The sequence below is a fragment of the Mesocricetus auratus genome, unplaced genomic scaffold, assembly GCF_017639785.1.
Source record: "Mesocricetus auratus isolate SY011 unplaced genomic scaffold, BCM_Maur_2.0 Super-Scaffold_100691, whole genome shotgun sequence".
NCBI lineage: Eukaryota > Metazoa > Chordata > Mammalia > Rodentia > Cricetidae > Mesocricetus > Mesocricetus auratus.
The window spans coordinates 21,066,941-21,094,919 of NW_024429267.1; the positions used below are offsets into that span (position 1 = coordinate 21,066,941).

At 37.5% G+C, this 27,979-nt stretch overlaps 1 protein-coding gene across 2 annotated transcripts in view; it reads left to right on the forward strand.

The window, feature by feature from the left end:
- Mei4 (meiotic double-stranded break formation protein 4) overlaps positions 1-27,979 on the forward strand; it is a 382,963-nt gene that overhangs the window by 305,202 nt on the left and 49,782 nt on the right. For both annotated transcript variants that reach the window (XM_040740027.1, XM_005073696.4), the window contains exon 4: positions 20,091-20,222. In XM_040740027.1, coding sequence (XP_040595961.1) covers positions 20,091-20,222 — 132 coding nt within the window. The remainder of the gene's footprint in view (positions 1-20,090; positions 20,223-27,979) is intronic.

The following is a 27,979-nucleotide window of genomic DNA, read 5'->3' on the forward strand; positions in this document are numbered from 1 at the left end:
TTAGTTTTTTGTTTGTTTTTTTAAATTCTACCAGCCTGTTTTGTTTTCATTGCCGATGTTTTAAGATCAGTTCAAGAAACATGCATAAGCTAAGACCATGAAATTTTTCTCCTCTTTACATGTTTTATAGTTTCAGTTATTAATTTAAAAGTATTCAATTCATTTTAGTTAATTCTTACATTGATTTTTCATTCTTCTCCATAACTCTTTTTCCTTAACATTATTTGCCAAAGAATATTTTATACTATTGTGTGTATTAGCTTTGATTGTCAACTTGACACAACCTATAATCTCAGTGAAGGATTGTCTAGATTTGAGTTGTCCTGTAGGAATATTTGTGGAGATTGTTAAGTGATGTAGGAAGACCCCACCCATTGTGGTTGGTACCGATTGCATAGCAAGAGAACTCTGTAAGAGCAATGAAATTTACTGAGCACAAGAAAGCATATATCCTAGTTGTATTTCTGTTACTGTGATAAACATGATGACCAAAAGTAATTCAGGGAATAAAGTACTTATTTCTTATTACAGCTTATAGCCTATCACAAAGGGAATTAAGGCCAGAAACCCAAGGCAGGAACTTGGAGTAGCAGAACCATGGAGGAACTCACTTAACTTATATTTTATGTAAGGCAAGACCACTTTCTCAGGGTTATACAGTTTTCAGTGGCATGAACCCTCTCACATCAATAATTAATAAAGAAAATGCCCTATGGATTTACCTAGAGGCCAACCATAAGGAGTCGTTTTCTCAATTGAGGTTCCTTATTTTCAGATGACCCTAGATTGTGTCCTGGTGACAAAACACTGACCAGTACATCAAACACTGCCCAGAGTAGTACTCATTCTCAGGAGCAGTTGGCCAACACAAAACAGATGTGTGTGTGTGTGTGTGTGTGTGTGTGTGTGTGTGTGTGTTGCTTTTGTTTTTAAGGGAAAGAACATGAAGTTGGGTAGTTAGAAATGGGGAGAGGATCTAGGAGAATTGGGAGGAAGAGAAAGAATGTAATTAAAATGTATTGTTTGAAACTGAAAGGAAACCCAGCACAGCTTGCATCATGTATTTGTTCTGTATCCTCTTGACATGGATGAGATGTGACTAGCTGCTGCAAGTCTCTCCCTGCCTTGATTTCTCCAAATGATGAACCTGGAATTTTAATCCAACTAAACCCTTTCCTCCTGTTTGGTGGGAGTTTCTATTGCTACAATGAAACACCATGTCCAAAAGTAAGTTAAGGGAGGAAAGGGTTTCTTTTGCTTATACCTCTGTATCAATGTAAGGAATTTGGGACAGAAACTCAAAGCTGGGCAGGAACCTAAGGCAGAAGCTTATGCAGAGGCCCAAGAGGGGTTCTGCTTGCTGACTTACTCCTCATGGCTTACTCAGCCTGCTTTCTTAGAACACACAAGGGTAAGCATCATTCACAATGGGCTGGTCCCTCCCACATTAATCGCTAATTAAGAAAATACTCTATGAGTTTACCTACAGCCCCAGCTTCTGGTCTCAGGTGAAGATCTTCTCAAATGACTCCAACTATGTCAAGCTGACATAAAACAAGCTGTCCTTTGTCAGGTTGTTTTTTTTTTTTTTTATCACAACAACAATAATGAAACTAGGGCAGCGAGTAGTCACTGACCATAAGTGTGCGAGTTTAGTTTTTGATTTTCTCTTCTATTTTAGTGATCAATATGTCTCATTTTTTATCAAAATAATATGCTGTCTGGATTACCATAGCCTTGCTTTTCAAATAAAATCCCATTTATCTGTTTATGGAAGGTGTGACTCCATGGGTGTGAAGGTCAGAGAGGAGCTGTCAGGAACAAGTTCTCTCTATCCACTGTTTGTGCTTTGGAGACCGAACTTAGATCATCAAACTTGGCAGCAAGCCTTTGTACCCACTGAGCCATCTCATTGGCCCTACCATAAACTTAAACATCTGATAGACTCTATTCTGTTTTGTCAGATGGCTCATGTTCATGAGTTGGAAGAATATTGCTAAAATATTCATACTATCCAAAGCAATACAAAAATTCAATGTAATTCCTATCACAATTCCAATATCATTCTCCACTGAATTAAAAAAGAGCAACTAAAATGAAGCTACAAAATTTTAAGAGATAGCTTTCTATTTATTTTTGTCACCTCCTATTTGTTTTGTCAGTGTTTAATGGCTCTCATGATATAAATCATCAACATTTTTGGTTAAATTTCCACTGAAGTATTTTTTTCATGACATTATAAATGGGCTTAATAATTTGTTTTTCAGACAGTTTGTTGGCAGTGCTTAGAAACACCTAAATACTTTTGTAAGATGATTTCATATCATTAAATCATCTTTATAATTCATAAATTATAGTGTGCATGCGTGTGTGTGTGTGTGCGTGTGTATGTGTGTGTGTGTGTGTCTGTGTGCTGTTTTTAGGGTTTTCTATCTATAAGATTTACTAGTCTCTTTCCTCTGTTCTTTTTTAGTGCAGTTGCCATTAAACTATTTTACTTTTCTTGTTTGATTAGGTCTGCTTATTGTTTTAAAATCACTTGTGGCTTCTACTTACATATTTTTATTTTTAAAATGTATAAAATCTGTCATTTTAAATAAGGTTGTATTTTCAGTATATTAAAATGTGGATCTAGAGAATTTTCTTTTTTGTATGTGTATAATTATAAAGGGGAAAGATTTTTCACATGACTTTCTATTTAAATTATTGGTTCTCACTGCCTAGAAAGCATTGCAGAAGGCGTCCAATGAAAGTTAGTGCAGTTGGCTTGTGGAGAAAAACCCTGTAGAGTCAGGAACATCACAGCAAAAGTGAATTGGGAGTAGCTTTTTAACAGAGTTTGAGCTTTTGCTGTGAAACTCAGAGGAATGATTAAGAAGTGGAAATTGGTTTCAGAACTTGTTACTGTTAGGGGCAGGGGCCAGGTTATTAAGTGAATATGTCTGCAGTCTTTGTCCAGAAGATTAGAAGAACAAAGCAGGCCTCAATAGTTATCAGTATAAAAAGCTGACCTCTCTGCAAAGGGAGGACTTGCTGTTCAATTTTATAGCTGTGCCATGGACTGGCTGCATCCAGTTACAGATACATTTATGCACAGGTAGGAACATATGGGCTGCTTAGCACCTGGGTTTTATTTTTTTCTTTCTCAGAATATAATCCAGGATCAATATATAAGTGTTGTAAAGATTCTTAACACATATTCTACCATATATTGATAGTTACTTTCTTCATTTTAAGTATTCACTGACTCCTGCTTATGACTGACTGGCCTCTAGATATGTCATTTTAAAATCTCTATAGGAAGTTTTGCAATGCATTTAAAACTGACAATGGTGACTTCATTGTCTGAATAGTTACATATTCATTCCCTGTCTCAAGAGTCACACAGCAGACTCGTTATATTCTAGATTTTTCATTGCCAATGGCTGTGAACAGAAGAGGGCTAACTAATACTGGTGAATTATAATCTATATTGTAGAGCCAACTTGTGGGGACACAAGACCTTGAGCAGAGACCCACTTCCCCATCCGCCTGGGAGTAGGCAGCTGTAAGACAATGTTTACTAAAAACATGTTTACTAAAAACAATACAATGCCTGGGGCAACAAGTTCCTGAAAAGGGCTGGCCCACAGGAACCGCCCTGGCCTCGACCTTTTCCAAAAACTAACCGCATCTTCAGATCCACCCACCTCCACCTCTGGTGTCAGGGTATATAATAACCAGCCAGAATAGGAATAAAAGAGAGCCTTCTTGAGGAGCCTTTGGGTCTATGTGTTGTCAATCCCCAACACCCTCAGCACATCCTCGGATACAGGCTGCGCAGCGGACGTGGCACCAACTCTTATGACAATTCAGCAGTTATGGCTTGTCAAAACTGGTTATGGTCTTCATCTATTCTATTGGTTCCTGGCCAGACAGGCCAGCATACTATCTAATCATAGTTCGATAGATCACCTTTGAAGACGAATTAGCTAATATAGGTCACATATGCTGCTTAGAAGATTCTTAAGGTGATATTTAGCTCAAAATTGAGAAATCAGATTAATACTGGCTTATTTGTTCCTTTATGTTAGGTGTTGCTTATGTCAGTCTTGTGATGATGTGAATTCACTTGTTTGTGTACCACATTTTTCTTTAGAAACAATCATTTTATATATCAATTCCCCCATTCCTTCTCCTTCCCATCCTCCCATGCCCCCTACCAATCAATCCCACAACACACCCCCCACACACTTCCCAAGTATGGTGAGGCCTTCCATGGGGGATCATTAAAGTCTGCACATTATTTGGGGGAGGGCCTAAGCCCTTCTCTGTATATCTGGGGTGAAATAGTATCCCTCCATTGGGATTGATCTCCCAAAGTCCATTTGTACACTAGAGCTAAATACTGATTCTACTGTTAGAGGTCCCATAGACTGCTCATGCCTCCTAACTGGCACCCACATTCAGAGGGTTTGATCCAGTCCAATGCTGGTTCCCCAGCTTTATGACTGGGGTCCCTGTGCTGTCACAAGGTCAGATCAGCTGGTTCTGTAGGTTTCTCCAGCATGATCTTGACTCCTTTGCTCATCCCTCCTCTCTCTCTACAACTGGAATCCAGAAGTATGGCTCAGTGCTTAGCTGTGTGTAACTGTTGCTGCTTTCATTAGCTACTGGATGAAGGCTCTAAGATGACAATTAAGGTATTCATCAATCTCATTATAGGGGAAGGGCATCAAAGGCAGCCTCTCCATTACTGTCTAGATCTTTAATCTTGTGGATCTCTGAACATTTCCCTAGTACCAGATTTCTCTTTAAACCTTTCCTTCTCCCTCTATTAAGGAATCTCTTTTCTTGCTCTCCTGTATTCCTCCCCTGTCTCAGTTTCCCTGATCCCTCTTGTTCTCCTCCTATCCCCACTTCTACCCTTCTCTTTTTCCTACCCCCTCCCCTCTCCTCTTATGCTCCATATTTGATCAGGGGTTCTTGCCCCTTCCCCCTTCTTCCAGGGACCATGTAGTTTTCTCTTAGGGTCCTCCTTGTTTCCTAGTTTCTCTGGTGGTGTGGATTGTAAACGGTAACACTTTGCTCTATGTCTAATATCCATATATGAGTGAGTACATACCATGCTTGTCTTTCTGTGACTGGGTTACCTCATTCAGGATGGTTTCTTCCAGTTCCATTCATTTGCCTGTGAATTTCAAGATTTCATTGTGTTTCCCCCCCCATTGTGTAAATGTGCCACATTTTCTTCATCCATTCTTCAGTTGAGGGGCATCTAGGTTGCTTCCAGGTTGGGCTATTACAAACAATGCTGCTATGAACTTAGTTGAACATATGTCTTTGTTGTATGATATTCATCCTTTGGGTATATGCCTAAGAGTGGAATTGCTGGATCTTGAGGTAAACTGATTCCCATTTTCCTGAGAAACTGCCATACTGATTTCCAAAGTAGCCTCACAAGTTTGAACTCCTACCAGCAATGGAGGAGTGTTCCCTTTTCTCCACATCCTCTCCATCACAGACTGTTATTGGTGTTTTTGATTTTAGCTATTTTAGTGGGTGTAAGATGGTATCTCGGATTTGTTTTGATTTGCATTTTCCTGATGGTTAAGGATGTTGAGCCCTTTATTAAGTGTCTTTCATCCACTTTTGATTCCTCTATTGAGATTCTCTATTTCGTTCCAAACCCCACTTGTTTTTCCCTTAATATATGTTTATATTTAAATTAGAAACATGAATGCTTCACATGTCAGTCCCAGCTCCCTCTCCCACCCCTCCTCCCTTGTCCCTCCACCAGCTCCCCCAGTCCTCTACCCAATCCCCACATCATTCCCCAGGGAGGGTGAGGCCCTCCTTGGGGGAATCTCAAAAGTCTGTCATTTCATCCAGGCTAGGACTTAGGCTCTTCCCCATGTGTCCAGGCTGAGAGAGCATCCATCTATTTGGAATGGGCTCCCAAAGATCATTCATACACCATGGTAAATAATGAGCTACTACCCAAGGCCCCAGTGATTTCTGAGTCCACCTCACTGACACTACATTAAGAGAGTCTGGATCAGTCCCCTGTTGGTCTCTCAGCCATCAGTCTGGGGTTTAAGAGCTCCCCATTATCCAGTTAGCTGTCTTTGTGGGTTTCACTATCATGGTCTTGACCTCTTTGCTCATCACTCCTCCATCTCTGTCACTGGGTTCCAGTTCAGTTCAGTGTAAACCCCACTTTTTAACTGAATTGTTTGGTATTTTGGTGACTAACTTCTTGACTTTTTTGTTTATTTTGGAAATCAGCCCTCTGTCAGATATGGGGTTATGGGGTTAGTGAATATCTTTTCCCATTCTGTTGACTGCCATTTTGTCTTGTTGATTATGTCCTTTGCCTTACAGAAGCTTCTCAGTTTCAGGAAGTACCATTTATTAATTTTTGATCTCAGTGTCTGTGCTAGTGGAGTTATGTTCATGAAATGATCTGTTGTACCAGTTTGTTCAAGGTACCTCTCACTTTCTCTTCTAAGAGGTTCAGTGTGGCTGGATTTATGTTGACATCTTTGGTCCATTTAGACTAAAGTTTTGTACATGGCAATAGATATGGATCTATCTGTAATCCTCTAAATGTCTGCATCCGGTTATGCCAGCACCACATTTTGAAGATGCTTTCTTTTTTTCCATTGTATAGTTTTAGCTTTTTTTGTCAAAAAATCAGGAGTTCATAGGTGTGTGGGTTAATATCAGGATCTTCAATTCAATTTCATTGGTCTACCTGTCTGTTTTTTTTTTTTTTTTTTTTTTTTTTTGGTTTCTTCGAGACAGGGTTTCTCTGTGGCCTCTTTGGAGGCTGTCCTGGAACTGCCTTGGTAGTCCAGGCTGGTCTCAAACTTACAGAGATCCGCCTGCATCTGCCTCCCGAGTGCTGGGATTAATGGCATGCGCCACCAATGCCCAGCCCTACCTGTCTGTTTTTGTGTCAGTGCCTGTATTCCCGGTTAGACAGCGGCTCATTCTTACAAGGAGAATGGCATTTTTTTTTTTTTTACAAGAATGGAACCTTATATACCAATGGCAGGCATGGTGGGAAAAAACCAAGGTAAGAAGCCTACTCTCCTAAGGCCTTCTGGCAAAGGGTGGGCCAAAAATAGGAATTAGCATTTAGACAATAAGGAAGAACAGAAAACAGGAACTTGCTTGCAGGTGTTACTGGTAGGAAGGGAGGAGAAGTGTTTTGCTAGAAGCTCCTATTCACAAGCAGGTCAACAGACCCTCATGGGGGAAGGGTGCTACAATTGCCAAGGTGTTTTCATTACATAGTTCTATAATGCAGCTTGAAGTCAGGGATGGTGATGCTTCCTAATTGTACAGCGTTTTTTGCCTATCCTGGGTTTTTTGTTTTTCCATATAAAATTGAGTATTGTTCTTTCAAGGTCTGTGAAGAATTGTGCTGGTATTTTGATGGGGATTGTATTGAATCTGTAGATTGCTTTTGGCAAGATTTCTATTTTTACTATGTTGTTCTTACCTATCCAAGAGCTTTAGAGATCTTTCCATTTTCTGGTATCTTCTTTAATTTCTTTTTTTAAAGACTCAAAATTCTTATTATATATATCTTTCACTTTTTTGGTTAATGTTACCCCAAGATATCTTATGTTGTTTGTGGCTATTGTAAAGGGTGATGTTTCTCTGATTTCTTTCTCAGCCCTTTTATTGTCTGTATATATTAAGGCCACTGATTAATTTGGATATCTTTTATCCTACCATTTTGCTGAAGGTGTTTACCAGCTGTAAGAGTTCTGTGGTAGAATTATTTGGGTCACTTGTGTAAACTATCTTATCATCTGCAAATTGTTGAAATTTGACTTCTTCCTTCTAATTTGTATCCTCTTGATCTCCTTTCGTTGTCGTATTGCTCTTGCTGGAACTTTAAGTACAATATTGCAGAGATATGGAGAGAGTGGACAGCCTTGTCTTGTTCCTGATTTTAGAGGACTCATGTTTGAGTTTTTCTCCATTTAGTTTGGTGTTGGCTGTTGGTCTGCTGTGTATTGCCTTTATTATGTTTAGGTATGTTCCTGTTATCCCTGATCTGTCCAAGACCTTTATCATGAGGGGGTGTTGGATTTTGTCAAAGGCTTTTTCAGCATCTAGTGAGATGATCATGTGGTTTTTCTTTTTCAGTTTTTTTATATGGTGGATTACATAGATGGATTTTCATATGTTGAACTTCCATTCATCCTTGGAATGAAGCCTACTTGCTCGTGGTGGATGATTTTTCTCATGTGTTCTTGGATTCAATTTGCCAGTATTTTGTTGAGTATTTTTGCATCATTATTTATGAGGGAGATTGGTCTGTAGTTCTCTTTCCTAGTTGTCTTTGTGTGACTTGGGTACCAAGGCCATTTTTAGCCTTGTTAAACGAGTTTGACAACTACCCTTCTGCTACTATTGTGTTAGCTGTTCTTTGAATTTCTGGTAGAATTCTGTACTGAAACCATGCTGCCCTAAGCTTTTTTTGGGGTGGGGGGAGGCTTTTGATGACCACTTGTATTTCATTAGGAGTTATTTAAATTGCTTCTCTGTTCTTCATGTAATTTTAGTAAGTATATTTATCCAGAAAATTGTTCATTTTCTTAAAATATTCAGATTCTATGGAGTGCAGGTTTTCAAATTATGACCTGAAGATTCTCTGGATTTCTTCAGTGTCTGTTATGTCCCCTTTTCATTTATGATTTTAATTTGTATGCTTTCTTTGCCGTTTGGTTAGTTTTGATAAAAGTTTATCTATATTGTTGATTTTCTTGAAGGGTGAACTGTTTGTTACATTTTTCTTTGTATTGTTTTCTTTGTTTCTACTTTATGGATTTCTGCCCTCAGTTTGATTATTTCCTGGGGTCTACTCCTCCAGGTGAGTTTGCTTCTTTTTGTTCTAGAGCTTTCAGTTGTGCTGTTAATTCTCTGGTGTGACTGTTCTCCAGTTTCTTCATGTGAGTACTTAGTACTATGAATTTTCCTCTTAGTAATGCTTTCAAAGTGTCCCATAAGTTTGGGTATGATGTGTCTTCATTCTCATTGAATTCTAGGAAGTCTTTAATTTCTTTTTTTTATTTCTTACTTGACCCAGGAATGATGCAATTGAGCATTGTTCAATTTCCATCAGTTTGTAGCATTTCTGCAATTTGTGTTGTTGAATTCCAAATTTAAAGGTTGGTGGTCTGAATAAGATACAGGGGATTACTCCTATTTTTTTTTTTTTTGTTTTTGTATCTGTTAAGGTTTGCTATGTTGTCCAGTATGTGGTCGATTTTAGAGAAGGTTCCATCTGGTGCTGAGAAAAGGTATACTTTTTTGTGTTTGGATGGAGTATTCTATAAATGTCTTTTAAATCCAATTGGGTCATAACTTCTGTTAGTTCCTTTGTTTCTTTGTTAAGCTTATGTCTGGTGGTCCTGTCTAGTGGTGAGAGTTGTTTGTTGAAGTCTCCCAATAGAAGTGTGTGGGGTTTTATGTGTGATTTAAGTTTTAGTAATGTTTCTTTTACAAATATGCATGCCTTTTTATTTAGGGTGTTTCTTTCACTTGTTTGGTTCTTTTTTTCTTTCCTTGCTTTCTTTCTCAAATTTTATGGTTTGCCTTTTTCTCCGTTTCCTGTATTTTTTTATTTGTTTTTTTCTTCCATTTCTTTAAGGAATTTTGTTTCCTCTTTGAGGGTCTCTATCATCTTCATAAAGTTGTTTTTAAGATTGTTCTCTTTTGCTTCATCTATGTTGGGATGTTTGGGTCTTGCTGGTGTAGAGTCCCTAGATTCTGGTGGTGTCATATTGGTCTTTCTGTAGTTGAGTGTGATCTTACATTGTCGTTTTCCCATTCTTTCTTCCAGTGGGTGCAGGTGGGTCTCTCCTTCTCCTTCTGTCTCCCAGTGAGTGTAGATAGGCCAAGACTTCTATGTCAGCAACTCTGGATTGTCCAGCCTCTTTTGGTGTTCTCCTCACACAGAGGGTGTAGGGGGGCCAAGATACAAGCTCAAACTCAAGCTGAGGGTGTGTGTGTGGGGGGGAAGACTGTGATACACCCAGGATCTGGATAGTCTGGGCTGCTGGAGCCGGTCCATTACAGAGCAGACCATGGATGTTCCAAGGAGGGTATGGGGGGAGTTGGCCCTGGGTGGATCCCAAATTTACCTCAACCAGAGGACATAGGTGGTCCAAGACTGTGATGCAGTCAGACTCTGAATAGTCCAGGCTGCCTTTATGGGTTTACTATACACTGAGCATACTCAGGAAACTCCAGGAAGGGGGTAGGGGTCCTTGGGCCTGGGTGGAACCCAGACTTACCTCAAGCAGAGAGCATAGTGGGGCCAAGACTGCAATGTGGGCAGACTCCAGTGTGTGAGTTCTGTACCACATTTCTATATCTTGACCTGGCTAAGTGTGAGAACCATTGGACTAAGGCCCATCAGTTCCTGGTAACTATGAGTATAAACAAAGCACCATGGATTATGCGATTGCTATCCTGCTGGAATGTGGCATATGCGAGGATGCCCTTGTGGAGTGTCAGCCTTAGGCATTACTGCCATCTCTGGTTAATACTGCAGCTCTGTATTATGTAGTCTTAACTGATGCTCATGTACTCTGACCATCTGGAGAACAAGCAGAAAAGCTGGCTCTTGTGAAATTGGTGATGTGATTTTAGATTTCAAGTATTCCATCCCCAGAAATGATCTTATCTGTGCAATGCAGACGACAGTTACATGATTTTATAAGAAGCAGAAGAAATGAAAAGTTAAAAGTTTTCAGACAGATATCCAAGTAGCCATAAAAAATAATTATGTATTTTACTCCAGAACTTTTAATTTTCAGAAAGTATCTGTCCTTGTATGCTCTTCAGGAGAAACACAGTGTAAAAGTTATCTCTTCCTTATGGATTAGGTTGTATTTCCTGAATGAATTCAGGACCACCTATTGTATGCTAAATAATATGTACTCAGTTCACAGTTTGAACCAACCTCATTTCTTCTTTATAACTAAGCCAGAGCTGGGGGTAAGAGCACACACCTTTTATCTCAGTAGTCTGGAGGTAGAGGCAGGTGGAGCTCTGAGTTCCACCTGTCCTGGTCTACAGAGCAAGTTCCAGGGTAGCCGGGGCTACACAGAGAAACTGTTTTGAAAAACTCACAATGGCCTTTATTGTTTTAAAAACTCGATTTTTATCAAAATATACTTCTTGCAAGAGGAAGACAATTTAATCTCAGATGAATCGTAGCAAATTATATACACACACACACACACACACACACACATATATCTCAGTATGATTCAGTTCTATTTCACGTAACAAAAGTTAGGTTTAATTTTAAATAAATGAATAGTTTTCTTTTACCAGTAGTGCTCTGGATTGCTTGACTGCTCTAAACAGAAAGTCATCACCTTGACCCTTAGATAACGTCTGCATATAAAATCATGGGATGATCTAACATTTGTTGTTTTTCTGTTTTCTGGAGGAGATTAAAAACCTTCCCTTATTTTAATCAGTAGAACACATGCATTTAAAACTGCTGTCTCTTCTTGAGTGCTTTTATACTCAGAGCCCAAAAGTCTGTTTCAAAAAAAGAAAGAATCAACTGTTGGCTTGATCTGACACTGAGCAGAGACTTGTGGTTATTCTTCTTAATGCTGTGGGATGATTATTCCTCCTTTCACTGTTGCTATGTAATGAATCACTCTAAAACTTTCTCCCTTGAAACAGTAATTTCAACCCAGTCAAAGTGGTTAGCATCCTTAGCACATTCACATACCGATAAGAGTGAACAAAAAGGAGCCCCCATACACAATCGATAGTAATGTCTATTAGACTAGACCCCATGGAAGTCCAAAATGAATGCTTCTAAAAGTGCTACAGTTACAATTAACATATAATTCTTTTTTTTTTTGTTTTGTTTTTTTGTTTTTTTGAGACAGGGTTTCTCTGTATTGTTTTGGAGGCTGTCCTGGAATCGGCTCTGTAGACCAGCCTGGCCGGGAACTCACAGAGATCCACCTGCCTCTGCCTCCCAAGTGCTGGGATTAAAGGCGTGCGCCACCAACGCCCGGCAACATATAATTCTTTTATACCACCCTTAAGTATATACCCAAAGAAATGAAAGTTGGCATGAAACACCTGCACACTCATATTTATCAGAGCACCACTCACAACACCATCCTATGGAATCACAGTAGATGTGCATACATGTTTTAGTTAGGAGAATGAAATCATCCTGTTTTCAGGAAACTGAGTGGAGATCATAATACAAGATTTTCTCTTCTGAGAAGACATTAGATTCTACAAAACCATTAAAAGGAAGAGAAAAAAAAACTGTGGCTTCAGAGTTGCCCAAGTTCCTAGAGTTCTCTGTAGGATTCTTTACATCACACTGAATCTGCTGAACTCTCAGTGTCCCAGTGAAAGACGTTATAAGAGGGAGAGCATTTGGGAATGTGTACAGGGTCAGGCCTGGAAGTAGTGTGGGTAATACCTTTATCTGTTGTCAACTGTCTTTTCCAAATAAACTTAACTTCTAATGAATGAAAATATTCCCAAGTTGTTATTGCAATATATCATTGAATTGGTATAAAAATATATAGAACTGCAGTGGCACCTGGGAATTTATGTTGAATAACAGTTAATATTTTGGCTCTGGTCAAGTAAAAAGTGGTGTCTAAGTATGTATAAAAAACATAATGTATAGCCTGAATATATGAACAGATAACAAAATTGAAGATAAAGTATATGCAAATACTGGCAACAATTTTGTGAGGACAAATTGAAATTGAATGCTAACTCTGGTCACATAAGCCAGGAGTATTTAGAAATTGCAACATTGCCAACTCTTTGTCATTTATGGACTATTTTTAAAGGATCACTTGGAATCAGATTACAAATGTTTACTCTTATTTGTTGTTACAAATAAGAATATGTAGGTATAGCAAATTCCCATGAATTGGATAGGACTGAGTGTGTACCAAGCTACACTGAAATGGTAACGTTAAGTTTAAAATGGCCAATAATGATTTAAATGTCTACCAACAATGGTGATTTTTTTAAAAAAGATTCCTATAGCATAGAACAAAAACACCATTCATTGCTCTGTAGGCATGGGGAGGGGAAAATAAGTGGAAGTTACAATGGAAAAGACTAGATTGCTTGCAGACGTGTTAAGAACAAGAAGTGACTGATGAGAAGTTACTCTAGAACACGGGCATCAAGGGCAAAACAAAGCAACTTCTGCAACTACAGAGAAGAAAGGCCTATTGACTCCATAATGTCAGCGAGAAAAGAAGTAGTAACCAGTTTGTGTTAATAAAAACGTCTTGGTCATAAAATATTAGCCCCATACTTCAAGTGTTCAACAGAAGTGACATGAAAGGTATTAGAGAGATGCCCTGAAGGGCTCTGTGCCAGTGGTGTATATAGTGAGGGCACATTCAGAAATTAGTTTTAGCCTCTGGTGAACAATAAATCTGCCTCAGCTCAATAGAAATCAACTCAGGAACAAAAAGAAGAGAAGACCCAGATGATGTGAAACAAAATCAAATAAAGCCCTGGGAGTAAGGAAATCTGCACTAGGCATCTCCATACCACCCCCCTGACACAGCCTCTCAGCCCATTCTTCTGCCGGGTATTTCTACATCCTGTGTGAGTTCCTGATTCCGAATCTGACTCTACTGCTTCCTTGATACCTGAAAGAAGCTGTTGATATTTAGACAAACAAACATCACTGTCCTTCCGATAATCACTATCATTTTTCCCCTTAGACAAGCAAGCATCATTATCTCTTCCTATAATCACCATCATTAGCACAATGGAAAATCTAAATGAAATAACATGATTCTCATAAACTCTTCCTTTCAGTTGTTGTTTTGGTCTTATGGTCTCAAGTTGATAGCGTATTTTTCTTTGATTATTATTGTTATATATGTATGGGTACAACTATATATATGATGTAGGTATAAGGCACAAAACACAGACACACACACACACACATTTGTGTTTCTGAGTCTATTTCAGTGTTGTGTCTCTGGTTTCAGGGCCGACTAGTCTGCATTGTACAACCACTAAAGTCCCTGATCCCCAGGAAAGGATAGTTCCTCTCCCATTAGTCATTAGTCATTAGTTGTCTATAGTTCTTTGTCTTTGAAATTTCCATTTGTAGTTACTTTCTTAAATACTTGTACAACCAGCATTTTATCATAGCTATTCTGTTTTATGTAGAATATATATCTGTATTCTATTAATTTCTATTATATATCTGTTATTCTTAGCATAAGCAATAACAATAGCAATAAAGCTAGGTTTTTTTCATACTTTATGGATATTTTTACTAACCCATCTAAGAAACATTAAATTCAGGATATGCTGGGTTTTGATGTAAACTAAAATTAAATATATAATATAAAAATATAAAACTGAATATAAAAACATTTTAAGATAGGCCCGAACATGGTGGCACATGCCTTTAATTTCAGCACTAGGATAGCAGAGGTGGGAGAATCTCTGCAAGTTCAAGGCTAGACTGACCTATGAATCAAGTTCCTGGCCAGCCCGGGTTGCATAGTGAGATCCTGTTTCAAAAATATTTTGAAATAGATGAGCATAAGTTAAAGTGAACAAAGCCTTTGGACAAAGTGTTTGCCTCTTTGTTGTGATTCAATCACCGATAAACTTACTCATATTTCATACATTGGTTCTCCTTTTGGAAGAATAGTTCTGCTGGATACACAGAATTACAAGTTAATAAGTGCTTTGCTAAGGCATTATGGTGGTGATAGACCATTGGAGCTGTCATTCTGTAATAATTATGTTGTCAGTCTTATTACCATTTTCTTTTCATATGAATGATAGTTCTTGTATGGGCGAGCTTTATTGTTCATTACACCTAGAAATTTTTCTTCCTTTAGCCTTCCACGTTTCTCCTTCCCTGTTGTCCTCCCTGCCACACTGCCTTTCTTTATTTACCAAGGACCATCCCCAGAGATGTGTACATTCTAGGCCAGTCTGCTATGCACTCTACCACTGAGCAGGCGAGTTTCACCTTCTGTTCTCCTGTCACCCTCCCTCAGTCTCTCCTTTGTCTTTCTTCTGTTTTTCAAACTCTGACTAAGGTGTAGCTTCGGGTTATGTTCTGGCTCGTAGCCTCTCTCCATATGCCAAACGTGTTTTTCCATATCTAGCTGATCTCCTTTCCTTCATTTTCCCAGCATTCTGCTTTCGTCTTTCATCTCATATTTATCCCATTGGCTTAGTTTAAACTTTTAATCTTCTATTTCTCATTTACAATTTTTTTCCTTTTATATTACTATTGACCATTTTATTCATAGTTATTTTCTCTTCCATACTTGATGTCTGACTAATGCCTCATGTCTTTGGAAATCATATGTATAATTTTTACTATTGCTTATTAGGTAATAGCTTATTTTGAAGTTTATTTGTACAGCTTTTAGTATAAGCCCATGCTTATCTGAATTTTAATCTATAAGACTTCTAAAAACCAAAACTGCTTTTGCCCAAAAGTTGTTTTTAATTTTCATGTTCTAAATGCCAGAAGTAATTAGTTTTTCATGTCAGTGTGTGGTTTCCTGGAATACTTAGTAGTATAAATCTGATCTACAAATCAAAAATAGATATTGCTGCTTGGTAGATTCTTAGAAGTAGTTATTGCTGCACTGTTAACAGCATTGGTAATACTAAGTTCCATTTCAGAATTGTTCTACCTTTTGAAGTTGAGGCATAATGCAGATGTTAATTTCATCATCAGAAACCACACAGTTAAATTGAAAGAAACAAACAAAATAACAACAACCAAAAAAAAAATCCTTACAAATTCTAAAATAATCTCACAGGGGCCGTGGGTGGTTCAGTGGTTAAGTGCACTTGCTGCTCTTCCAGAGCACCTTGGTTTCATTATCAGCACCCACATAACAGCCAACAACAATTATTAATTCTAGCTACAGGGGCTATAATGCTTTCTTCTGACCTCTGTGGGTGTTACACGCACGTAAGGTACAGATGTTCAGTTAGGCAGACATACACGTAATATAAAATACCATAATTTAAAATTAATCCTGCAATCTATTTGAAGAAGTTTGTGGTTTTTTCTTGGGGTGGTGTTTTAGCTGTCTCGCAGCGTGAGCCACAGGCAGCATGTGAGCACGTTGGCATCACTAGTCCGTCTGTCACTGGCAGTATGCGCAAGGCTGCATCTAAAAAATCTTACTGTTAAAATACATTGCAGAAGGGACTGGCGAGATGACTCAGCAGTTAGAAGTGCAAACTGCCTTTGCAGAGAATCAAGAGTTCAGTTTCCTGCATCCATGGACCCACATCAGGCAGCTCACAACTCCTTGTAACTCTGGTTTCAACGAGTGTGGCCTTACCTTATAGCTTTTGCAGGCAGTGCACTCATGTGAAAACACACACACACATACACCTACACACACACACACACACACACACACACACACACACATACCTACACACATACCATTTTAAAAATAAAAATAAGGCCTTCAAAGAAAATACATATTATTGAAGTCTGGAGATACTACAACAGATTGTCCTCTTAAGTGGCATACAAATGCATCTTCTGACTGGCTAATTCAAGACTTAAGCATTCAGGGGGAATGTACTTTGATAGATCCTGGGTCTGTGGGGTTCTGTAATAATCTATAGATTCTTCTCTGATGTAGATGTTTTATTCAGTAGATAAGGAATGTTCCGTAGTTGAAGAGTTTACTTTGCATGATGTTTATCAGTTTAACATCTAAACTAGTATTTTAGGATCAGAAAGATGGTTTAGTGGTAAAAAGGATACCATCCATATAACACATCAATATGCTGTCTTGTGGAATTGTTTGAAGATTGAAATTATTGTAAACTAATGGCTAAGAAACAACAGATTGACATAGATTTAAACAGTAGGAAAAAATAATCTCTTGTTAACTAAATGAATGCAAAGTGCTTTAATTTCCCTGTGTACTAGGACCACCATTTGCCTAGAAAGTGTAAGCTGGTGTTGCTCCTTCATGGGAAGGCTATGTCTGCACAGTTACACTGAGTAATCCAAGACACCTTGATTAAGGTATCATCCACTGCAGCTCTAAGATCTGTTTGAGTTTTAAGGAACACTCTAACCGGTGGTGTTGTGGAATGTTTACCTGTGTAAAGGTGTGTTACATTTATTTATGCTGCATTTGTTTAATTGTGAAAACATGTGTTGCATGTGTTTTACCTTGCCTGCCTAAGGCCAATAGCTAGGCAGAAAAGGATAGGCAGGGCAGAGAGAATAAACATGAGGAGAAATCTAGAAAAAAGAAAGAGGAACTAGAGAAGGAAGGAGGAGAGAATGAGGGAGACAGAAAGAGACACACCTGGCCCCAGAAACCAGGCAGCAGCCAGCCAGACACACAAGCAGTGAAAGTAAGATATACAGAAGAAAGAAAAGTGAAAATCCCTTCCCGGAGGCAATAGGTAGATAAAGAGAAACTGGTTAAATTTAAGGAGGTAGCCAGAAATGGCCCTAAGCTAGGCAGAGCATTCATAACTAATGAATGTCATGATTTGGGAGCTGGCTGTTGGCACAAAAGAAAAAGCCTGGTATACTCATAGGATCACAAAGGAAGGTGCTGCTTCTGTGATGACTAACAACTTGCATAATTAGTCAGCTTCTGAATGACTGCTGAGTCACATCCTTGTCTACAAACTGCACACTCAGCACCTACTTCTAGGCTGTTCTTCTGTAATACACCTTTAATTCAGAGACTCAAAGAGCATGTCTCAGTAGAACTCCACTCATCCTCACTTCACAGGATTCTGGGAAGAGATTGGTTCTAGCTCTCTAGGCTCCTGAAATAAAAGAACAATCAATAGGAGAAAAAAATTGATCTGAGTGATGCGCTAGGCCTTTCATAGTTTCATAGTTAGCTAAAATATTATATTGTTGATAATTCTGACCTCTTTAACAGTCTTTCTAAAAGATTCCATTATGTGTCTAAAAAAGAGAAGCTTCGATTATAATTTTGGATACATAGAGGTCATTTAAAATAACATTATAGAATTGTAAACTGCACTAAGAGTTATATAGCCTTTCCTTTTCTTTATGAAACTTAGTCAGAATAGTAGTTCTTTTCTATACTATAGATGAGGTCTTTATTTTGAAATAGTATTCTCAGCATCATTCTCTAGCAGGATTACATCCATTCCATAAAGAGTTTATTCACAGCGTTTAACTTTTCAGTGACTAGTAAATTAAATTTATATCTTATAACCATCAATGCTTTTATATTACTGTTATAAATATTATAGTGTTGTGTTGCTTATTGGGCAACTTCCTAGATATCTGACACTGTGCTAAGCATTTTTACTGACTTAATGTACTTGACAATTCTACTATGTAGTTATCTTCACAGTTGCTTTGTATGTGTGGAAGCTGTGACAGAAAAGGCTTAGTGAGGGCTACTACAAGCTCTGAAACAGCTAAGAGTGATTCAGGTGATAGACTCTAATGTTGCCTCACCACTGGCATGGTCATTTTACTAGTACTCCAAAGTCTCCTTTATTTTCTGTGAATTTTTCTGTATTTGAACTTACTAAAGAATTAAAATGTGGAAACAGGTATGCACACAATTAAAGAATCAGTTAAAATGAAATAAACCCCCGAAATCTCTTAGAGTTCAGATAAGAGCATGTTTTTCTTTAACTACCAAAGTGAAAATGCTGCAACCATTTTAAGCTTACAAGTAGTACTATATTTTTATGAGAAATCTGAATCTAAACCAATTATATTGTTAAGAAACAATGATAAAGAAATATCTAAATGTCCCAATGATAGTATATTTCTAGAATTAGGTTATCTTAGACTACTGTGAAATATAAACTGTATATTCCAGAATTATAATAAATATTTTCAGTAGCTCTGTAATCTGATCATTATTATTGCTATCGTAAATTTCCTAAAAGAATATGTGTTATTAAAGTATCAACCTGAAATGCATCTGTAGATACATTTTTGTCCAAAAAGAAGCATTGTAACATTTTACAATTTCACCTTGCATGGATAGCACTGAAACTAATGTATCCTCAGTGTTATTGAAGCTTATGGATAACAGTGAATGTGCTGGCCATTTCTATCTTAAGTTTCTTTTCTCTCAACTTTTTTAAAGGTCATATTGCATGAAATAGTTCTCATGAGTTTTACATATCATAGTGTGATTTTAAGTACATGATTTTATTCTTAATAACAGAGATGTAATGTGTTGTAGCCTGTTGGCATTTAATTTTTCTTAATAGTGATGGTATGGCAGGATGGTTGAGCAGATAAAAGCTTGCTAGTGATCCAGGTGACCTAAATTTCATCCCTGGGACCATACATGAAAAGAATGAACCAACTCTCACAAGTTTTCTACTGACCTATGTTTGTACGTTTAGCAATTTTACACACACATGTACATATACAAACATGTACATGCACAATAAATAAATAAATGAAAAGAACTAACAAAGAGGAACTCAGACTATAATGTATGTATTTTCCCCATAGCTATAAATCCTGACTCCTGGCTTCAAAGTTCACTCATCACCTTTTAAATCTTCTTGTCTGTATGTCTGTCTTCTATCGAGTGAGGACTTAAAAATCAGTTTGTTTTGACTTTCTTTATTCACCTATTCTAAACTCAAACTTTTTAGCACTCTGTCATATATTTAAAACTTTTGACTGATCAAAACAAAGAAAAAGAAAAAATTCTGGGCAGTGGTGGTATGCACCTTTCATCCTAGCACTCAGGAGGCAAAGGCAGGCAGGTCTCTGTGAATTTGAGTCCAGCCTGGTCTACACATGGAGTTCCAGGACAGCCAGGACTGTTACACAGAGAAACCATGTGTTGAAAAGCCAAAAAAAAAAAAAAAACAAACACAAAACAAAACAGTAACAACAAACTTTTGACTGTTACTTAAAATCACAGTGTCTATATTACACATTTTTTCACAGTTTGTCACTAATAACCCAGAATTTACCTTAGAAAGAAAAGTCTTAAGAAACTGTCCATTAAATATTCATATGTGATGGGAAGTAGAAACTCATTCAATTTTATTTGTAGTTCCAGGTACAGCATTATGTCTCTCAGAGTCTAGTGACCCTAGGAAGTTGCAGCCTATTGAGGAAGTCTATTATACTGCTACTGCTATCTGAGGTGAACAGCTTTGTGGACCACCTGGGAGCCATCAATCAGGTACATGTCACTTGAAGCTGTAACTCGTTAACTTGTGCATAACACAACTATCAACTTTTGACTTTGTTTTCTTTTTTCCCTCCCTGTATTGATGTGTTGATTTGGTGGTAATTCACCCATTTCATTGTCTCTAATACATGTGAATATTTCTGCTTACTGGAATTACACAGGGTGCTTCAGTCAGTCAGGGTTTTGTTGGTAATATACAGTGAAATAGTGAAGGGGAAAAGATGGGCCCGAGAGGATCCTCAATAGAGAATGGCTCTTCTACCCAGTTGCCTGAGAGAACTTTCCAGGTGAACTTGAAATATCCTACTGTCAAGTCGTGTAAACAGAGGTCTCTGAAGTAGGAGAGTGGGCAATTAGTATGCAAAAGCATGCCTGGTAATCCCATTGTGTAGCCTAGACTTAACCCCAGTGTTCCCAGCCCTTCCGTCTGTACATTTTACATGTTACCTCTGACAAACATGTAGAAAGACTAGAAGCCATTCCCAGATCCTGATGCTGATAGTTGATGTTATATGTGTTTACCTTATAGTTACTTTATTCTTACTATCTCTATTGTACAATTCAGAAACACAATTAAAAAGAAATCAGAGATAAATTGGCATTTTTATATAAAAGTAAAATAATTGATTAATTCAAATATATCATGGAGCTTTAAGTTGCCTTTTAGCAAAGTATTTACCTCTGACTTCTCTGCAGTTAAAGGAATAGTCTTAAAACTGTTATTCTAGTCTTGTTCAGTGGATGACATGGTAAAATCTAGTCAGTAATTGTTTAGGTGATTCCAAGAGATAAGTTTATAAAGCCACTGTCACAGATCTAAAGGAGAAATAACTAAGTCAAGTTGACTACTGTAAAAAAACTGAAATGTTGAAATAAATGCTGGTAGTGTTTGTAGAAGTTCCAAGGTCAAAGAACTGGTCATGGTAGTTAACAAGCTCCCTAAGCCCTTCCTGTGAAAAGAACAACCTAAAAAATAGATTTGGAATCAGCAGAGACTAGCAGAACACGAAGGAACTTGACTGTTACATGTAATAAGAGGTTTCTTGGGGATTCTGGGGAAACATGATAGTTTTGGCACTTAACAGAAACCATTGTGGAAAATAATCTGAATTGAATTGAATTATTTATTTGGAGCATAAGAACAAGTTGAGAAGTCAAAATTTCATGTTTGTAGTTTAATTTAATTTTGAAGTAGCATCATACTTCTTATCCAGCTCATCGACATGGAACCAAGCCTTAAATCAATAAGACACTTGACCGTGACTTCAGAAGGACATTTGCAAAAGCCATAATTTAAACTTGGGTGTTCTGTTGTGCTACTTCAAAATAATAAAAAGGGAATTGGAGAGATGAGTTAAGGGTTAAGACTACTTACTGTTCTTGCAGAGGACCCAGGTTCAGGCTCAAGCAATCATCTCTGGGCATCTCCCAGCTGCCCGTAACTCCAGTTCCAGCAGATTCAATGGCCTCTTCTGGCCTCCAGGGATATCAGTTTACATTTAGTCCACGTAAACATATGCAGTTTTAAAAACACGAAGGAGGGAGGGTAGGAAGGCTCAAACAGCAAAAGTGAATTTAAATACTAAAATAGGGAAAACCAAAATAAGGCAGCAAACAATAACTACAGGCATTTATGTTAAATACTTCGCTTGTGCGCTCCTAATCAATCCTTTTGACAACCATCCAAATATTAGTATTGATCAAAGACAAAGAAACTGTAAGTCAGCATTTCTGATGGCAAATAGCAGAATGCAGTACAGCCAATTTAAACCAGTGGATTGATGAGCAGCTATGGATATTTGGGAATGGGCTGACTATAAGTATAAGTATAAGTATAAGTATAAGTATAAGTATAAGTATAAGTATAAGTATAAGTATAAGTATAAGTATAAGACTCTTGGTTGTACTTTCTTGAATGAAACCATTACCACACTGCAGAATTGGGCTACCAAGGGCTACCTTTGCTGCCATGACCAGGAGGTTGTATGCTGAAGCAGTCAGTGCTGGATCTTCTTTGGGGTTGGGAGTGTTATGTCTCAGCATGGGGTACAGATGCAGACTGTGGGAGCCCTGTGTAAGATCTAACTCACTACATCACTTCCTTTCATCTCAACAGTTTCTCTTAATAAACCAATAACAAAAACAAGGAAAGATAAATGATGTAGTTATATGCATTCTCCACTTATTTTAAAATGTGAAAAAGAGCTACAAAGCAATGAGTGGTAACTGTAGATCACGGTGTCCATCACATCTAAGACTCAGAGAGTCGGTACCATAGTCTTAGAGGATGACCAGTGTAGTACACAGTTGAAGAGCTTGCATATGGGAAACCAGAGGCAATGCAAAGGTACACAGTTGAAGAACAACTTGGATATGTCAGGAAGCCACTTATTCCCAGCTCTTACTACAGTGTGTGTACCAATAGATTCTAAAGAAAGGTTAATGTGAAGAGATTAAACTTAACAACAAAAACAAAAATATGACCTCTTCACAGATGTGGAAATATCACTGAAAGGAATGAGGCTATTATGGAAAAACACTCATGTGTGGACAGAGATTGAGTCTGGCTATGCTGAACGTGAGGAAGCATTGAAGTAACCTGAAAGTAGGCTGATGGAAATAGGAGACAGTCTTTGAAAAGGTCTTAGCAGATTCACAGTTGGGTACCTATCTGCTAGACAACACTAAAAAAGCAAAGTCAGTAACATGCCCTTAATGTCTTCTCTCTAGACATGAAAAACAACAACAGCAGCAACAACAACAACAACAACAAAAATAAACCCCAAAAACCAAAAACCAAAAAAAAAAAAAAAAAAAAAAAAGGGATGTATAGCCTTTAACCGTTAGGGGATAAAAATGAATTAATAGAAATAAAACTCAAATTGGGACTGAGAAGATGCCTCAGTTACTAAAAGCACCATATGCTCTTCTAGGGGTCCCTGGTTCAAATTCTAGTACCCATAAGGCATCTTAGATCAGGCAGCAAATCCTAAGTGATGCAACACCCTCTTCTGCCCACTGAGGGCACTCTACTCATGTGATACAGAGACACACAAGCAAAATGTCCATGCACATAAAATAAAATAACATAATGACATTGTTAGGTACTATAAATGTGTTATGATAGTTTAAAGACATCTATTACAAATCCATTAAATGTCTTAAGGAATATAAGAATGATAATAAGAAAATGGGAGATTTCAAAAATAATATTGAAAGCAGTATGTCTATGAATAAAGCATGGAAACCTAAGTAAATATAAAAAGAAAGGAATCCTCAGCAGTAAGCTTGATGATTTATATTAAGCACACATTCCCTAGTTGCCAATTTCCAAAATGAACTGAAGAAAAAAATAGAAGGTACATGTTCATTAATAATCAATTTCCCAAGTAAAAGTTCAGGATCAAATGATGCTATGCTTACACAAACTCCTGAACAATGGTTCGCAATCTGTAGGTCACTACCCATTTGTGGTCACATATCACATATTCTTCATATCAGATATTTACATTATGATTCATAACTAGCAAAATTATGATTTTGAAGTATTAAGGAAATAATTTTATGGTTAGGGGTCACCACAACATAAGGAACTGCATTAAAGAGTTAGAGCATTAGGAAGGTTGCGAAACACTGCTCTAGAGGATAAAAAAAATTTATGAGCCCAATTTAGAAGGTCACTGTTACCTATAAAAACGAGAAAAAGACACTAAACAGCAAATACCAAAGCCTCATGGTGAGAGCTTTCATGAACATAGAAAAAGAGACTGTATTAAATATTAAGAAATGGAATTGAGAAATATATGTCAGTAATAATACCAAGTAACCAAGTAGAATTTACTCAAGGAATAAAACAACATAATCACCACATTTTACAAAGTTTTAACAAGTGCTATTTCAGAGTATGTACAAAAGTCAATTGACAAAATTTATCCTTCATTCATGATCAAAGGAAAAAACATGCATATATTAAGATTCATCTGAGGAAAAGTTAGTTACCATACCCTAATGTAAAAGAAAAAGTGATTATTTTCCTGAACTGGGAACATAATCTTTTTTTTTTTAGTTTTTGTGAGATTATAATAGAATTTCAACATTTCTTCCTTCCATATCCTCCCTCCAAACCTGCTCATATACCCTACCTGCTCACCTTCATAGTAATGGCCTCTTTTCTCACTAATTCTTATTGCATGTATGTATGTATGTATGTAGACATATTTTGTAAATATAATCTGTTTTTTTTCAGTGTGTGGTTTCTGTGGTTATAGTAAGCCCTGAAAATAGAATATTTTTTATCATTTTCATTTAACAAGTGGGGCAGATGTACTTTTGGATTAATATAGGCCACACTATCATCATTTATAGTCAACATGGTCAGAAGATAGAAAATCTAAAATAATTTTCTATTGCTAGTGGTCTGTTAATAATTTCTCCTACATATTACACTTATTTTAAGGCAACTACATTGGGAAATATTGGTACAATGCTCAGTATGATAATGGGTAGAATATTAGTGGTCAGAAAGAGCATGAATAATTCGCAACAACAGGAAGATGGACTGGATAGGATTCCTAATATAAAAAGACTAACAGTACTGTATATTGAAAGGTGGATATCAATCTGAATTCATGAATTGTTATTGGGACTGTAACAAAGGCACACAGTTTCTCAGAAAGTTAAGCATTCTCCTAAACCACTTTTTGGCCGCACAATTCAATAACTATGTTCATATTTTAAAATTTAAATGAATGTTAGTTGCTTCTTTGTAATAATTTAGATGTTAAATATCCCCAATATGCTCCAGTATTTGAACAATTTTACTTGTCAGCTGATGGTGTTGTTTGGGTAGGTTTACGTAGTGTGCCCTTGCTGGAGGAAGTATGTTACTAGGGACAGGACAGTCTCTGAGAGTTTAAAACCTCACTCCTTTAGTTTGCTCTGTGCTTTGTGCTTGCATTGGAAGATGTGAGCTCTCAGCTACATGACCTTGCCTGCTTGTTTCCATACCACTCTAACATGATGGGTTCTTTTCTCTTTATTCATTGCAGGTACAGTTCTCCTGCTCCACAGCCTCTCAAATAATCACTTAATTACAATTGCTCGGCCTATAGCTCAGGCTTGTTACTAACTCTTACACTTAAATTAACCAATATTTCTTATCTATGCTTAGCTACATGGGTCCTTGCTTGTTCCTACATTTTCTACACATCCTGCTTCCTTGGCATCTGGCTGGCATCTCCCCTGACTCCAACTTCTTCTTCCCAGAGTCCTCTGCTTCTGAATGTCCTGCCCATACTTCCTGCCTGTCAGCTTTTTATTAACTAATGGGAGTAATACATATTCACAGCATACAGAAGGGTTCTTCCACAGCAGTTGATACATTTTGAAAGCATTATATTTAGTTAAAAGGGAGGATGAAATATCCAAGATAGAGAAATACTTAAATGTATCAGCTGCAAGGTTATAGATACAAAACCATTGTATCCATCTAACACTCTTCCAGTACACACATGATTAAAAACTGTCTTCAAATTTTTAGAGAATCTAAAGTAATACATGAGAAAATATTACTATTTAAATGTATATATTTTATGAGTGAACACCTATGACTTTCACATTATAAATATTTTATGTTGGAGAGAAAAATTCCCCTTGCATATCAGAATTATATTGACTGATGATGAAACTACAAATTTAATTGCATATTTTTTCCAGAAATGTTTTTCTCCTTAGATGCAGTTCACACTGACATCTACTCAGCATGATTTTGGGGACAGTAGCCAAACTATTAAAATGAAAAGTACATTTGGAACATTGATAAGGATGGGTGAGATCTGAATTCTGAGTAGCATATTCATATTCATATTAAATAGTCAGAGGACTAGTATTTGCAAAGTACATAAAATGTTTTCATGATGACAGTTTTAAAATTTAAATAAAAGCATAGTAGGAAACAAACTCAAAACTATGTTGTTTATTCCTTTTAGATATTTGTTTTCTTGTTAATTAAAATAAAAACTAAGCAGTTCATCAATAAAAGTAGTCATGCAATATTCTGAATGCAGTATTTTATATCTACATATATCTAATATAAAACTAATTAATTTTCTACATCAGGGTAAACTATACCAACAAAATAAGTATTTTAAATATGAGACACTGAGAAAAAAATAATCATAACTGTTGTTTAAATGTATAAGTTTACCCAGTAACGAGACACAAACCGTGACTCAACGATCCCATGTGGAGTTTTATTGGTGGACAGGGAAGGAAAGGGGGGTGAGGGGTAACCAACCCGTGCAGAGCTGAGAGAGAGAGAGAGAGAGAGAGAGAGAGAGAGAGAGAGAGAGAGAGAGAGGATGAGATGAGGAGAATAAGAGAGAAAGTAAAAGAGAGAGACGAGAGTAAGAGAGAGCATAAGTGAGCAGGGGTCCTTTAAAGGGGTCCTTTGCACCTGCGTGGTTCTCACAGAACTCTGGGCTGGCCAGAGTGTTGCCTGAGTGCATCCTTCCAGGTAACAGGGCAGGCCAGTGTAATGCCTGAACCTTTCATTCCTACCTTTATTTATGATTAAAAAGAGATGGGGGTGTTAGACATGGCAGGTTAGGGATTAAGGACGTTGAGTTCTTAAGACTGCTTCCTGCTGACCTGGGGGTGTTGACCATCTTTGGGGGAACCTGAGAAAGCTGGGGTGTTGCCACATCTGGAGTAGCAGGTTGTTCCATTGTAGTCCTGGCTGTCTGGAACTCTGGCATCTCTGTAGATCTGGCAAGATGTTAGCAGAGTAGAGGACAAAGTTAGGTTTAAAATTTTCGTTCTTAGGTCCTAGTATTTCAGGGGAAGATTGTAAGATGAGGGAGAGGTTCCTGAGGGGTCCCAAGATAAGGGAGGGGAGTCCCAGGACCAGGGAGAGGTTGAATAAAATCTGCAGTGAATCTGACCTGTTTGGGTCCAATCTGGCTTTCTAGAACTTACAAGAATCCTTTGAGTTTGTGAAAACATAAGTATTAGACATATCAGCAGCATATTTGTGTTAGAAAAGACTTGGCTGAAAGCATTAACATTTTTTAAACTGACAGATAATTTTAGCACAAATTGAAATAGACCTTTATAACTTTAAACATAATAATTAAATTTAAATTGATTAAACATAACAATTAAATTTAAGTTGACAGAGATAAGTAGATATCAAACAGGACTTAATAAGAGTAAAAGACAGAACGAGAGTGTAATTTCTGATTTGTAGATTGTAGCATACAGACAGGTTTAAAGAGACAGTAAATGATGAGAAGACTGATCCGTTGTAGATAGAATAAGGGACCCTGGAAAGGCATAGTATTCCATAAACAAGCCATGGAAAACCGAGTCAGTGAAAGAAGAAATTAGAGGCAAAAATAAAAGCACAAAGGAGACAAAAAGTAAATGAATTGTATCTATCAGCAAGCTTTGCCAGCATAAGCTGGCTGGACTGAGTGGGTGTGTTTACAGCTAGGTTACTTGGTAAACATGGTGGCCTCAGTAAACACGTTTCCAAGCTAGGCCACATGTTAGGCCACATGGTTAAGAGATCAAGACCCCCTGAATGGGGGTGTCAGTGAGGAGGCCTAGATAAACTATTGAGCCTTGGGCAGTAGATCAGTATTCATCCCGAGTATACACATTGACTTTGGACTCCCATCCAACAATGTGAGATGCACTCTCACCCTGAACTCTTGGGGGAGGGTCTGGGCCCTGCCCTGGATGAAATG